We start from the raw sequence: 15754 nt of genomic DNA on the forward strand, positions 1-15754 counted from the left end.
CTAAATCCAACCTGAATAAATCTCATGTCGTGACGTGTTAACCTAATTATATAAATGGGTAATTGACCCTCAACCCACCCATAAATTTTGTTTTAGGTTTGTGTCGTGTTTCCATGTTATGTCAATGTTATGAAGTAAAAATATATATAAAGCATAGTTTTGGAGAATTAAAATAATTTTAAGTTAATTTAATAAATAAGTTATTTGTATCGAGATTCGTGTCTAGAAAGCTTAATTCAAACTTGACCCAATTAAATTCATTGTCGTATTTGTTGGAACAAACCCGTTAGTTTCATGTTTGGTTCGTGTCGAGTTTCTATTCGTCATAATATGCCAACTCTATCGGCAATCCTATTCGAACTAATTGATTAGGTTGAACAAAGGCCAAAGAAATTAATCATACACCCCCTCCCATTCAGATAGTTGTTTACATTTTTATTAATTTTTGAGAGGTATATGAAATGTAAACAGCTAGCTTTAGGATATGTCATCAAGGTCTTATCATAACTCGTGATTTATTACTGAGAGCTTCATCCATCATATCAATCAAGGATACCTCAAAAAACACTTGTAAAACAGGTAACAAAAATAAATTTTGCCGGGAGGGTTTAACTGCGCTTATATTGTAAAAACGCCCATTTGCTCGGAGAAGCAATACAGATTTTTCTTATTTAACGGCAATTACAGCTTGGGAAAGACCAAAGCAATAAAGTTGCCAATCATAGTCGTCACACAAGTCCGCCCGCTTATATAGCATTATTACAGGTGAGGCAGCAGTCCAAGAAAATAGATAACGACTACACACCAATACAACACCACATCCGAAAGTTTCAAAGCTTCAGCTAACTTACTTAAAATTATCTATATCATCATCCATCAGTACTAACTTGAAGCACCCATAACCCCCGAGTTTCTCTTGCACTCGCTCAACATGTCAAGGTAGAACTGGCATTTGCTAATGTCGCTTCCATAGCTGTTTAAGCACTGCATCAACAAGATAAGACAAGTGCAAGTGTGGGAGCTATAGTCAATATGCATAATCAAATTTGCATCAATAATAGACTTTGATTACAGCATGGGGAACGACCAAAATTAGAAAAATTCAACAAGTCAAACAAAATTTAAGGAGAAACAGGAGAAGAGGAGCTATAGATTTGAGAAGTTTGATGTACTAAGAAGAAATCACATACATCTTGGAAGGCCTTTGAGTGAATTCCACAAGCATCACTGATACTAGCAGGCAGCAGCAGGTGCTGGTTGAGCAGCCTCAGAATTAACCATTTCATGTTGAATAGTGCGAGGACCCACAACCGCATCCACAGCCCTGTGTGCCACAGCACTGCCAGTTAAACCGGGAGGGAGTAACAACAAAGCAAAATTAATACTGTGTCACGGCAGCCGAATAGCAGAATCAGGAGGTCAATCATGCAAGGACCGATAAAAATGTGGATAAAAAATATTCTCACCCACTACATGTACATGAGCCAACAAATAGGCCAAGTACCACTGCATTTGGCTATATGAAATTATGAATGATAAATTACCTGTCTTTGGAGGAGGGCTACGAGCTGCAGGACGAGGAGCGGGGCGGGCAGATCTTCCTGAAGCATCACATCAAGTAGCACTTAAGTTATTAATAGTTATCCGGAGTTCAAAAGATGCAGCCAGCAGGTTTACTGTTGATGTCATGAACCCGGTAATCATAATTCTAACATACGAAATCACAGAGCAACTAGTTTTTTTAAGGAAAATCACCTTGGCACCTAGCTAGTAGCAAAGGGTATTTCCAAAAAATGATTAAGACTGTCTTTTTGCTACCCCTAAAATTCTTAAATATGGACCTTAACATAAGTATAAAACAAAATAAAAATCAATATCCCAAAAACAAAATTTCTAGATTTGCCGCTGTACGCTGACCATAACAAATCGCATTTCAGTTTAGCTTAGACCTACGGAATACTTAAAAAGAACAAATTTTAAAATCCTTGTTGCACTTTATGATATGAGTTGAGCCAAAATGCGACACCTAAAGAATATCAAACCAAAAGTTACTTCTAATCCACCTTTAAATACCTGCGGCTATGTACGATTTGGCTAGATTAAATTTAGTTTTTCAGTGAAATCGAGAAACAATTCGCTAATTCGGTTTTTAATTTATCCTGATATACCTACAAACATAAAAACAAAATCAATAATTCATCTTAATTAAATCAAATACACCTTTTGTCCCAATCATTTGTTTTGCTTCTTTTTATTCTTTGTAAGGGGCGTATTTTAGTCAAAGACAAACAAAGGGTTGGGGCAGACTGAGTATGAGATAAAAACTACTCGTAAATCAATATCGTTTACTGATCAAATAATTTCACCCTAGTGTTACATTTAATTCCGAAGCTGAAAAAGATTGAATCTTTCACCCCCATTCTAAATGAAAACAAAAAAGAATTTTTTTTTTTAATTAATGGCAACCCAAATGGAATCATGTGAGAAATATACAGAAGATATAGGCAGCCTTGAATAGAACATTAAAAAAAAATCTACTTACAATTTCATAACATCTAACTCTCTTCTCTTGCTCGATGAAGAAGACATCAGATTAGAATCACACAGTGCTTAAACCCTACAACAGTTACAGTTTCCTTGTGATTAATTTCATGGTATAAAAACATAAATTCAATCAGATCAACAAAACAAATTTCAGAATGATATCATCTACTTATAACTTTACTCCTTATAAGTTAAATCCGTCGTCTCAATCATTTATTCACCTTTTCGAGTCATTGTGAGAGATCCTTTTAGCGAACGTAAACAAATGATCGAAACGGAGGGAGTATAAATGTATATCACAATTCTACAAGGGTTACCAAATCGAATACTCTGATCAAAATGAGTAAATTTAACCAAAGGAACCATAACCATGAACATTAAGCGTAAAAGGGTTACCAAATCGAATACTCTGATCAAAATGAGTAAATTTAAATCGTAATTATTCAATTCAATCAAGCAGATCTGAATTACGCACCAAATGAACAACGCACTAAAATAGGAAATCAAAACCAGAGCATAAGTTCAATTAAAGCAATCAATGGTTGTTATACACTAACAATAAGCTCTCTTACCCTTTTCATTTGAAGGACTTCCACGTTCATCATTAATGCCTTCAATTTTTTTATCTTCCTCTTCCAACGCTGGAGGATCATCTCTAGATAGATGGAAATCTGATTCATTCATATCTTACTCCTCATCCTGTTCAGCTTCATCAAACATATTATTTTCATCAAAAATAACATGAATACTTTTCTCGATGCATAAAGTTCTTTTATTAAAAACTTTATATGCTTTATTATGATTAGAGTATCCAACTAAAATAGCTATAACATTACTTGTCAAAATTACTTCTAAAAATACCGTTATCGAATGATGATTTATACTAGCTAATCTTCCTGGAGATCTTCAGTATGAGGTTCATCTCTTCAATAAGCTCTTCATCTTGATCATAAGCTCTTCATCTTGATCTTATATTGAGCTTGATTTCTATCTGGGTAATAAGCTCTACATCACGAGCTTATCTTGAGCTTCATTTAACATTCATCACTTGTAATTATTACTTGGAACTTGTTCTCGTACTTTGTCATGAGCTCAAATGAATCTTGAAGCTTGGAGCTAAAACAACTATAACTTTACTTCACAAATCGTCTTGCCAAAGTGTAACTATGTTTAATCTATCAAAACTAAACAAACGATTACAAGCAACAAGTATATATATAATTAAGCACACTTGTCATTATCAAAACATAAGCATATGACTATATGGTCCAACAGACACTGACTGATGGACAAATGCAATACAGACATAGGAGTGACTGACGCGACATGGGGGATGACTCTGACAGACTTTGTCTAAGCATGCACAACCCCTAGCCAAATATGGGTGACAACGCGTATCAACTCCAAAGGTACAAGAATTGCAAGAATGATGGGGACACATAAAGGTATTGATGGGTGATATATGGTCAATTTATACCATTTCCCCTCTTGCTTCTTATGCATTTTGACTCCATTTGACACGGTTTTGCATGTCTTTACTTGCATTTTGCGTCCCGGTTCCCTATCTGTAACACCCCCTTCTTACCCGGCCAAGGTAATTGGGAGATGTTACCATTTCAGTTTCCCAAGGCGGTGAAATCGGAGTTGCAATCAATAAACAATTAATATAAATAAAGTATTTAGTGGATTATATAACCGTAAATGAATAAATGAAATAAATGATACAACTCATGACTAATATACTCTTCTAAAGAATACTATCTCATGTCGACTCGACTCCAAGCCTGAAGCTCGTCCCGTCTCCCGCGTGACACCAAAACAACTTGTACTTAACCTGCTCCCCATATGATCGGAAATATCATATGGATCGACACAGGCCACCCCCGGAAATAGGTGACAATTACACAAATACACAAGCGTCAATTTAAATAAATGAATACAGTGTGACTCAACTCAAAGTGTGTGAGTATGCAACATGACTATAACATGAATGAGACGTTATCAAACAATAACCACTTCGCTACTGGGACACACCCAGACGTAAACACAACCACCATGGTACCGGGACACGTCCAGACATATCGACAACCACACTGGTACTGGGACACGCCCAGACATACCAACAATCACAAATAGGTACCCTGACACGCCCAGACGTACCGGGTCCGAAAGCCAACCGGATCCCCTGTTAGACATCGTGTCTCAACCACACGAGTCCCTCCGTAACTCAAGCCATTAATGTGCACATCCCTCTTAGAGTGGGAAGTTCTAAGAGGCGACTCAAGCGTAAGACGGTCTCCCAACCGTCTTACGTCTCCTTAATAACCAAGTAACACCACCAATGATCTCCAACACAACACAACAATGACCATACATGGAAAATGCAACACAACACCAATTACATGACTCATCATAAACTCAATCCTAATATATCATGGATAAAACTTCCTCAAATACCAACATGTTATCCCAATCGACTCATACATAAAAATGATGATGTGATAAGTCCATTTTATATACGTTTTAACCCCTATTTTAGCTCTATTTTACATGTCATTTGCACTAATGTTAGTGATCTAATGAGCTAATTTCATGTTCTAGTTATGTTTGCTCGTATTCATTGCATTTTGTAGGAAATTAAGCTTTTAGTAGCTTCTTCCCGTCAAAGTTTTAAGCACATGAGTTCAAGAGGCTAAAAAGACTAAGCATGACCGCGGAAGGGTATTTTGGTAATTTCCAAGCCCGAGTAAGAAGTATGAAGCTTGGGTTGATGAACAAGTGAAGAAATGAAATTGGCCCAAAAGAAAAGTCCAAGTCAAGGAAGACCAAGAGTCAAGCTTTGAGATGTTCTTAGGATGCCAAATGATGCTCTTAACTCGGGTGATTAAGGAGCTTAATGACGGAGCATAGGATACTTGGTGTTGATTAATGAGGAATTAAGAGAAATAGTCAAATCACCACGACCCTGATCGGGGTGGGGTACGGTGGCCCCAATCGGGGCTACCTCCCTCTTGAATGCTTACGTTTCATCTTTCACTCCTATATAAAGGGTGTTGATCCGGGACCTCAAACAAATTTCATATACACTTGTTACACACCTTCTATACCACATTTATACTCTCATTTCAGTTTTTAGTTTAGGTTAGATTATATTTCCCTTAAGCATTTCCTTATTGTAATTTCCTTTAAACATTTCAAGTTCATTTGCAATTTCCATTTCAAGTATTTGTTCTTCTATATTCAAGTTCTATTTCCATTATAAAGGTAATCTCATTTCTAGTACTACTTTGTTATTCCTTTGTCATTTCCATTTACTAATTATGATCACTTTATCATTTGTCATTAGTGTAATTTACATTATGCAAGAGTAGTTAATTTGTCTAGGGAATAAGGGAAACCATGCATAAGTAGTTCTTGCAATTGTTGAACTAGGATGCTATAATATTGTTTCATTGTTTCTTTCACATGTTTACATTGTATTGTTAGTCTTTGATAAATGATCACTATCTTAGATTAAATTTGTTAATTCACTTTTATAAGTCGAGAGGCACGAAATTGAATTAGACTAAACATGTGTTAGTAGGACGACCTAGAAATAATGAGAGTCCTCTAGGACCCGGCCTATGGTTGACAATAAGGCCGAGGGGTGGTTGTCTTTAAGCCTAAACAATTAACAATTTTATCAAATCCTATGTTTAACTTGAGCATTTAAATAACTTGCATGTGTGACCCTGTGGATGTGGGGATTTGAATGTATAATCCACGGGGTTAAAAATCGTCTTGGAGTCGCCACCAAATTTAAGGAAATTTGGGAACCATTTTGAAAAATGAGATTTGAGTTTGTTGTTGAAAGTACGTGATGGGAAGTTCGTTAATAAAACACCCACCCATGCCCGTTGCAATAACGGCCTCTACTTGGGACTGTGATGGTTAATTGGACAAGACTACGATTGTTGTATGAAAGTGCAAAACACCATTTTAAACCTATCATGCGAGCTTGGTTTCTAATCGTTTAATGCATCTAATCTACTTTGTCCACTTGATTTAGCATGTGAGGTTGATTTGAACTATGCTAACAAGCATTCAATTCATGACATGGCTTAGATGGGAGTGGGGGAGCCGTTGGGGAGCTAAGCTATTACAACCCAGACGATTCTCGTCGACTCGATTTGCAAACAATTGAATTAAAGATACAACTCGATCTAAATACAATTGCTAAACATAACATTTGACACACGACACGACTAGCCTACTTAGGCCTCGAAATTTGTGCCATATAGTGAGGTCACGACTCACATGAACCTAGTCCTTGGCCTCATCATCGTTTTGCGCGCTCCACTACTACAGATACAGGCTATAACAACGGTTAAAAACCGTTGTTATATAAAAAAGTGGACGTTGTTAAAGCGTCCGTTGTAAAAGGTTTTAACAACGGTTGGGTTTCTTAAGGAACCCGTTGTTGAAACTATTAACAACGGTTTTAAGTATAAAAACCCGTTGTGGAAAGTGTGACTCAATTTTGGGGGGAAAGTTATAACAACGGTTGTAATATACAAAACCGTTGTTATAACTAAAGACAACGGTTTTTTAATAAATAACCGTTGTTGTTTATTCTTAAAAAATAAAAAAAAGTAAATTAAATATTACTAGATGCATGCATAATTACGGCCCATTATAATCCGATGCATGCATTATTACTGCCATCACTGTGCATATGAACGGACAATATGGAATGAGAAGGGTTAGTAATAAGATTTGAAGCAGCATTAAGAGATATAATGATGATTATGGCACAACTTCCTAACATATATATTAATTAAAAAATAACTCAACCCACACATTGCTTAGTATAAATACATGCATTATCTCAACTAACATTTTCATTATCTCACTATATACATCTCCAAACCCTAACTGCTAAAACAAACTCCAAATAAATTAACCCTACTTAATCTTTCAAAACAAACTCCAAACTCAACCAAAATGAATGATATCATCCTTAAGACTCTTACTATGATCGAGAACAACAACAGTTTCATCCGCCGGTTGCTCCACATTGAGGAAAGTTTTAGGAGCTACCTTGCGGATGCTCGATCCATTCTGAAGGACGCCAAAGAAGATGGCTTGACAGAGCAGCAGCAGTTGCAGCTATATGACGATATAGCAACTGCTGAACGGAACCTCCAAATAGCCAAGGAGGAGAGGACGGATATCATAGAGGAGAATAAGACCCTCTATGAAAATATAAGAATTGCATTTTTATTAATGTAATTTTTTTTTTAATTTATGTATTTATTATATATATATATATATATATATATTAATTATGTTTATCGGCATTCCTCTCTATCATCTTGCTTCATCTTTGTTAATTAAGCGAATAATGACGATGAAAGACGAATTAAGCGAATAATACTTAAATAAATAACATAATAGTCGATAAAAACTAACACATACACATGCAAATGAAATAATTAGAAAAAGAAAATAATGACGATGAAAGACGATGAAACCAACAGTGACGGCGAGATTTACCTGATAATTAGACGATGAAATCAACAGTGACGGCGAGAAGATAAAGAGACGATGAGAAAGAGAGAAAGAGAGAAAGAGACGATGAGAAAGTGTGTTTTGTGTTTGTGTTTATGTTTGTGTTTGTGTTTGTCTGCTGGGTTTGTGTTTGTGTATGAAGGTTTGTGCTTTGTGGCTGTAGCAGACTTGTGTTTGTGTGGTTTATAGTATGGAAGGTATTGACAACGGTTATTAAACAACAACCGTTGTCAAATAAGTTTTAACAACGGTTGTAAAACAACAACCGTTGTCAAATAAGTTTTAACAACGGGTTCCAAAAGCAACCGTTGTGATTACTTTTCACTAACTTTGCGTCAATTTTGCGCCAAATTATTAACAACGGTTGTGCATGTGTAACCCGTTGTTAAACCTTATAACAACGGTTTTTATAACCATACCCGTTGTAATTCATTTTAGTAAAATTCGCGTCATACATTCTACAACGTCTATTGTGATTTTCGTGAATAATCGTTGTTAAAGGGGCGTTGTAGTTGCCTGGATTTGTAGTAGTGCTCACTTCGATTTAATTGATTAAATACTTCAACTCAACCAATTAAAACAAACACTTGTATAATCATTTTGACTCGAAATAAAGGACTAACTTGACCCATATTTAAAGTACAAAATACATTGCTTGAAATTATAATGAAATAATTACAACAATTAAATTACAATAACAATTGATATAAAACCGCAATCATTAAACAAAACAAACAAAACCGGACCAAAGTGGCACGAAAGCCGAGGTACCACCCGGCCAAACATACGGCCTAAGAGGAGGTCGAAATTGACTATTCTAGTCATCGAGTGTCATGGATCGGATGCTAAGCATGCGCAATTCAACTAGCGAGAAATCGTCATAAGAAGAGATGAATTCATTAAATTCTTTAAAGAAATTCATTTTAAATCCTATGTCGGGTTTTGTATGACCTATGAATGTCTAATTCATTTAACATGCTTTCTACATATTAATTTGGCCAAGTTGCGATTTAACAAAGATAAATGATACAAATAAACATACATGCATCATAAATCAAATAAAGCAAATAAACATGTGATTCAATCTTAACTATTTCATAATTAAAATTAAAACAAATCATTAAACATGTGAATATAAACTAATTACTTCGTAATTAAAAATAAACAAAAGCAAATCATATGAGAATGAAATAAACTAACTAAAATTTCATTTTAATTAATTTAGAACATGTTATCGTGATACGATTAACAAATTATTTCATTTTATAATTTAAACATGATAATTATTCTAACTAACATGTTATCGTCATAAATTGAAAACAAACATATGATTAACATACTATTATTCTAACAGCAATTAAACCATCATTAACATCATAATTACGAAAAATTAACTAATGAAACGATAATTAACGAACGATGCAAAAAACGAAATAAAAAAAAAGCCATAAGGTCGTGTACCACACGAGCAAAAGGAGAAATAAAGAGACGGTATTTTGTGCACCCTCAACTTAAATGTAAACTTAGACACCACTCGGGATCCCGTATGCAAGTGTTACTTAGAAGGCGCTTCTTCGACGATTGTAAAACAAATATCGAAACAATTTAACAAAATCAATTTCGAAAATCAAAACAATTTCTCGCGTAAAAGGCACTTCGTGCAGCGATTTTCAAATGAAGATTGTGTCTTCGTTTCTTACTCAAATTTAAATCCGAAAGATGTTCTGGAATCTTTAGACTCCAAAGATTTAAACTTTAGCAAAAAAACAGAGGTAAAAATGGTTAAAAATGAATCAAAATGAACGAGAACAGGTGTTGTCCAGAACGCGGGAGAACACGAATAAGAGAGCAAATCGAAGCTCTAATGTTCGTCTAATATCTTATGTGAACATTGCGCTTTGTTTCTGGGTATGAGAGGAGTTTAGGGTAGCTTTGTTACTTGATAAAGTAAGGCAATTGCTAGGGTTTCGAATGCTCTCAAAACCGTGTTTTTCCGTCCCCCTTCTCGGTGTTCATGTGTGTGGTTTATATAGGAAAAGGGAATGGGGGTGCTAGGGTTCGGTAAAATAGCTAGTATGGAGTCTTAGGAGTTGGCTTATGGAAGGGGCAAACGAATTTTGGTTGAGATATTCTTGTTCCGGAATTCAACTTACGATAATCAATACACATTCGCCAACCGGTGATCTTCCTTATGGGTATTAGCTCGTTCTTGTCATTTTTTACCACTGTGGTACCTTTTTTCTTGGGTACCACATGAACGGGGCTAACCCACAAGGAATCCGATATGGGATAAATGATTCCCACATCAAGTAATTTCATAACCTCCGCTTTTACAATTTCTTGCATATTGGGATTTAGTCTCCTTTGGCCTTGAATGGTAGGCCTATGGTCTTCTTCTAAATGTATCCTATGCATGCAAAAGTCGGGGCTTATTCCCTTAAGATCATCTAGACTATAACCTATAGCCTTTTCATGTTCTTTTAACACACCAAGCACACTTTCCTATTGACATTCATCAAGTTTTTCATTGACAATCACGGATTTGGTTTTAGACTCATCAAGGTAAGTATACTTTAAATTTGGGGGAAGGGGTTTTAAAGATGGTGTTTGTACCTCAATTTCTACCTTTGATGGTTCATTGGGAATACTTTCCACATCCATTACGCTTTCCACCTCTATTACGCTTTTTACCCTCATTGCTTGCTCCACCTTGATGGGTTGTGATGACTCTTTGAGGATGCCATCTATCCTCATGGATTGCTCATAGGTGAGCTCTTTGTTGGCTAGAGCACCTTCAAGGAGATCTACTTCCAATACCCAATGTTTACCGTTGGCCTCACTTGCTTCCAAGGCCTCCAATGCTTTCAAAGGGTCTTTGATGAGAGTAGAACCCACATGGTCCTCTACACAACAATCTATAAGGTCCATCTTACAATATAAACTAAGATAAAAAGGTGAGAAGTACCTTGATGAAATGTTTTTCCTCAAGGCAAAGAAAGACACAACTAAAAACAACAAATGATAACAATTCAATTGAACATCGTCCCCGGCAACGACGCCATTTTGATGAACGTGTCGTTGTACGTTCTCAAACAATATTTATAGTCTCAACAAACTACCCTTAGTAGAGCGGTAAGAAAGGTCGGATCCCAAGGGACGGGTATTGGATTAAGCTATCAAATACAAGTAGTTATGCCTTAAAGTCGCAATTTAGTTTGGGTTGAGATGGCTATCTAAACTACTTGACAAAGTAAATGTAAACAAGTGGAAAACAAAGCAAGATAACTAAATGGGAGTGTAAACAATTGATAAAAGGCACTAGGGTGTCATGGGTTCATAGGGGAATCTGTTGGGGTTGGTGTCCTTAACAGTTAGTGCAAGGACTTATAAACCTCTAAAAGGATCAAAGGGCATACTTTGGTATTATTATCAGTTGATCCACGTTTATCAATAACGGTTGGCTTGCTAGATAAGTTTGACGTTATTGTCATACAGATGGCGGTGATCAACTGGTCCCTAAAAGTCACACCTATAGGATACGTTCGAGAGATGTGACAGTATGAAAATACTGTCATGTAGATGCCAAAATTGACTAACCAGTTAGTCCGAGTTATTTGACTAGTAATTAGTCAAATATGTGATGTTGAGATATTATATTTAATACGGATTAAATATCATGGGCTAAAGCGAATTAACCTGTTAATTCGTAAAATTAAATATACGTGATTTATATTTAATTAAATGTGTATTGAATGTAATTATACAATACTGTTTTGTCGGACACGAATTAATAATTCAGCTAACCCGTATTATTAGCTGATGCCTTAATTTCCGATAACCGATAACAGTTTATAATCAGACCACGTCATATACACTTAGCGAGTGATGGACCGGACCGCGAGTTTAAGTGAAGAGAAATTGAAAAGCCCATACGGGCTCCTCTCACTCGGTTTGGCCGAGAATCACCAAGACAAAAGGAGAGCTTTCTCCTCTTGTCTAACCTAATTCATTCTTGCTAAAAATTTAGGGTTTCGAAGAGCATTCTTCTCTGTAGAAACCGAGATCTCACATCTCAAGCAAACTCACATCAGTTCTCCCTATATTGCAAGGCAATCGGAGAACACTGTTCTAGCACAAGGGCATATCTCGGACCAAGTCTTGGGTGCAACGATTAGGAGGAAATCTGCTTAGATTTCTGTTCTTTACGCCGCATTTAAAGGACCCGAGGTTGATTTCTAATCTTTATCGTTTCCTTGTTATTTTCGTTTTATGACTATAAATTGCATATGAAATTTTACGTTATAATCCTTAATTCGAAGGGTAGTATACGGATATTAACCCACAAGTGGTATCAGAGCGAGGCCACGTAAATTTTTATGTGTGTTTTTCATCAAACGATTGTTGAAACGATGATTTTTGGTTAAAAATTTGTCTCGGCAGCCATTTTTTTTACTCGGCAGAAATTTTTCTAATTTGCTGCGTTTTTTTGGTTGCTTTGGGAACCGTGTCCTGTTTACACGGTTGCTCTTGTTGTTGTTTTGTCTCGAAAACCAAACCGTGCCATGTTTTACACGGCTGTTTTGCTTCAAATTTCATGTTGTTTTTACATGTTGTTATTTTATACCGAGAGATTATAGCAACATGTCAAGTTTTTGTCAATTGTTAAATTTGTTTTGAGGCGTTTTTGATCAAAATTACATTTGATTTTGTCTCGAAATATAGTTTTCACGAGGGTTTTGAAGTTTCAGCCACTTTAGCATTCGATCGAGCGTATTTCTACTCGATCGAGTCTTTGTTTGTCTTGTTTTTGCTCGATCGAGTCCCCTGTTGTACTCGATCGACCCCGTCTCAAAACCTTTTGCTCGATCGAGTCCTTCTTTGTACTCGATCGACCGCTTTCAAAACCCCTCTGCTCGATCGAGTTGTCCTCGTACTCGATCGAGTAGTTTTGCTGATATAGGTACTCGATCGACCTCCAGTTTAGTCGATCGAGCACCTCCTGATTAGTATACCTCTCGATCGACTTGCAGTTCAGTCGATCGAGCCCTCCTGTCCCTCGATCGAGCACTCGTGTCCCTGGATCGAGGGATTTAAATCTTTAATGACTTTGAAAATTTGTTTCTTTTGATTTAAATTTTCTTTTGGCTTCAATATGTACTTTATACGGATATAGTACACTCGCTTAATAGTGAATCGGTTCACTCACGTACCATATAGTTGTTTTAAAGCGTCTTTAAAATGACGGATTATAATGGATTAAAATTAAATGATAGAAGCGGTTTTATCACATGTATTTTAATCATTAAAAGGTGGTTTGGATAAATTTAACATAATTACGGAATTATGTCACGAATGAATTTGTTTTTAGTTGATGCATCTTTATTTATCGTTTTGTTGAATGCCGTGAATGCCTTTTAATTACGTATTTAATTTTACAAGCGATTGTAACTTAGTGTGGCCTTAGTAGAACGTGTTACCGTAATGATGGAACACGGTCTTGGTTGTATTTTGAGATCTTGTATCTCCGTTTTGGATTTTTCACTTGTAATTACAGTTTTAATTAGAATGTAAATAGGTTTATATTTTGTAATTTTAATTGTAATTTTTTGAGAAGACCAAAGATGGAGACCAGATGCTCACTCCCGCTACTTGGATCAAGATGGAACATCAAGACAAGCTTTTCGGGTCCAACGGTGGATTCCAAAGTTGTATCTTGTTCTTATACTAGGATAGGCCACACTAGGAATTTTTTATTTACGTATCGCATTCCTTTATTTATTTTTATGCAACGATAATATGCATCATATTCCGCCTAAAAACCAAACCACCTATAATTTATTGCATGAAAACTGACACATATAGAGGTCACGAGTTAGTTTTCATTGACATTCTCATGTCACACGTTTCTAAGCCATCTTCCAAATAAATTCATTCACGACAGACGCTAGTTATTCGTTCACTTAAAATGAATTATAATTTTGTTGATGGGATCTTCCTCGTATAAACCAAAATTGAGAACGGTCTTTATAGGTCAAACTCCAATGAGTCCCTTCTTCGTCGGTAGGCATACTATGACCCCTTCTACGTCGGGTAAGTTGGAACTGATTGACCTATTTTATCTCAACACTATGGTCACTCGTACGATCCTGTGATCATGGTGGACTATAAGATAGGATTTGAGAAATCTATCGACCAAGAGTTCTTAGGAAGAATTAGCTAAACAGTTGGCTTATCAATTTCTGAAATTGAGTCTTGGGATCACTTGTATCATTCTTGAGGGAGATCAATTATGCAAGTGCGAGAGTCTACATGTTTAAAATGAATTTTAAAATAGACTTAAATCACCTCGATGAGTTGCTTATTTCGTTTTGTTTTTCTTTCTTTTTCAGTGTAGATCACGTTTTAAACTGCTAAACATCAAATGGATGGTTCAAGTGATAACCCAATGCCAAGTGCCACATTGGACCGTGAGTCCTGGCTTAGGATCTTCATGAGTCAGATGAATCGGTCCACTCGATCGAAGAATGACGGATCCAACCCGCGGATCGGGAGGCAAAGATTACGGAATCTTTTGCCGCGCCGGCGACGGAAAGCTCGGATATCTGCTTGAGCCCATGCCGTTAAACCCAGGTCCCACGGCTGGAATTAACGAAATCAACAAGTATAACGATTTCGCTTTAGAAGTCAGTGCGGTGAAGAACGTACTTATTTTTGCAATGGAACCCAATTTGCATAAACGCTTCATAGCCCAAGGTGCAAACAAGATTTTCACCACGCTCACTAAGGAATTCTCGAAAGCACCGAGAATCGTGACCTATGAGCATACCACTCGCTTCTTTGATGCGAGACTCCAGAAGGGCCAACCGGTTAGCCCACACATTCTCAGCATGATTGAGAATGTCGAGAAGTCGGAGACCTTTAAGCGTAACATCAGCGAGAACATTGTTATCGACCGCATGCTTCACTCACTCCACGATGGTTTTTCGCAATTTAGAGCGAATTACTATATGAATGATTTGAAGAAAACTCCCCATGAACTGCACTCCCTCCTCGTACAGACCGAGAAGGACATGAAGTGCGGTGGGAGCTCGAAACAGGATGTTCTCGTTGTGTCAAACAAAGGGAAAGGTAAGGGCAAAAGCTCCGTGCAAACCTAACGTAGGTAAGGCGAAGTTCAAGAAGTCGGGTTCGGGGAAGAGTGGTCCTGGTGAGGCGAGTAACTCATCAGGCATGACAAAGAGCAAGAGTGAAAACATGGAATGCCATCATTGCCACAAGACTGGGCATTGGAGACGCACATGTCCTGTTTATCATGAGGACTTAAAGGCAGGTCGTGTTAAACCTGTTGGTATGTCTTCTCTCTCTTCTACTTTTATTCATATGATTGAGATTAACCACGCAAGTTACGGAACTTGGGTACTTGATACTGGTTGTGGTTCTCATCTGTGTAATCATGTGCAGGGGCTCCGAAACATCGAACCCCTCGTAAAGGGTGAGGTGGACTTGCGTGTTGGGAATGGAGCAAGAGTAGCTGCCATCTCCAAGGGGACATATGTGATCCAACTTCCTAGCGGATTTGAGTTATCATTATATGATTGCTATTATGTACCCAGTCTTTCTAAAAACATTATTTCTGTTTCTGCGCTTGATAAACTTGGTT

The 15754-nt window shown here is 36.8% G+C and overlaps 1 protein-coding gene across 1 annotated transcript in view; it reads right to left on the reverse strand.

Annotated features, from left to right (window-relative positions):
* Positions 1–638: 638 nt before the first annotated feature.
* Positions 639–15754, reverse strand: part of LOC141631071 (uncharacterized) — a 204823-nt gene continuing 189707 nt past the window's right edge. Inside the window, exons 2-4 of the mRNA XM_074443793.1 lie at positions 1545–1601; positions 1191–1324; positions 639–984 (exon numbers count right to left, since the gene is read on the reverse strand). Of these exons, the coding sequence (XP_074299894.1) occupies positions 883–984; positions 1191–1324; positions 1545–1601 (293 nt within the window). The 3' untranslated portion in view covers positions 639–882. The remainder of the gene's footprint in view (positions 985–1190; positions 1325–1544; positions 1602–15754) is intronic.

The sequence above is a fragment of the Silene latifolia genome, chromosome 2 (assembly GCF_048544455.1).
Source record: "Silene latifolia isolate original U9 population chromosome 2, ASM4854445v1, whole genome shotgun sequence".
NCBI lineage: Eukaryota > Viridiplantae > Streptophyta > Magnoliopsida > Caryophyllales > Caryophyllaceae > Silene > Silene latifolia.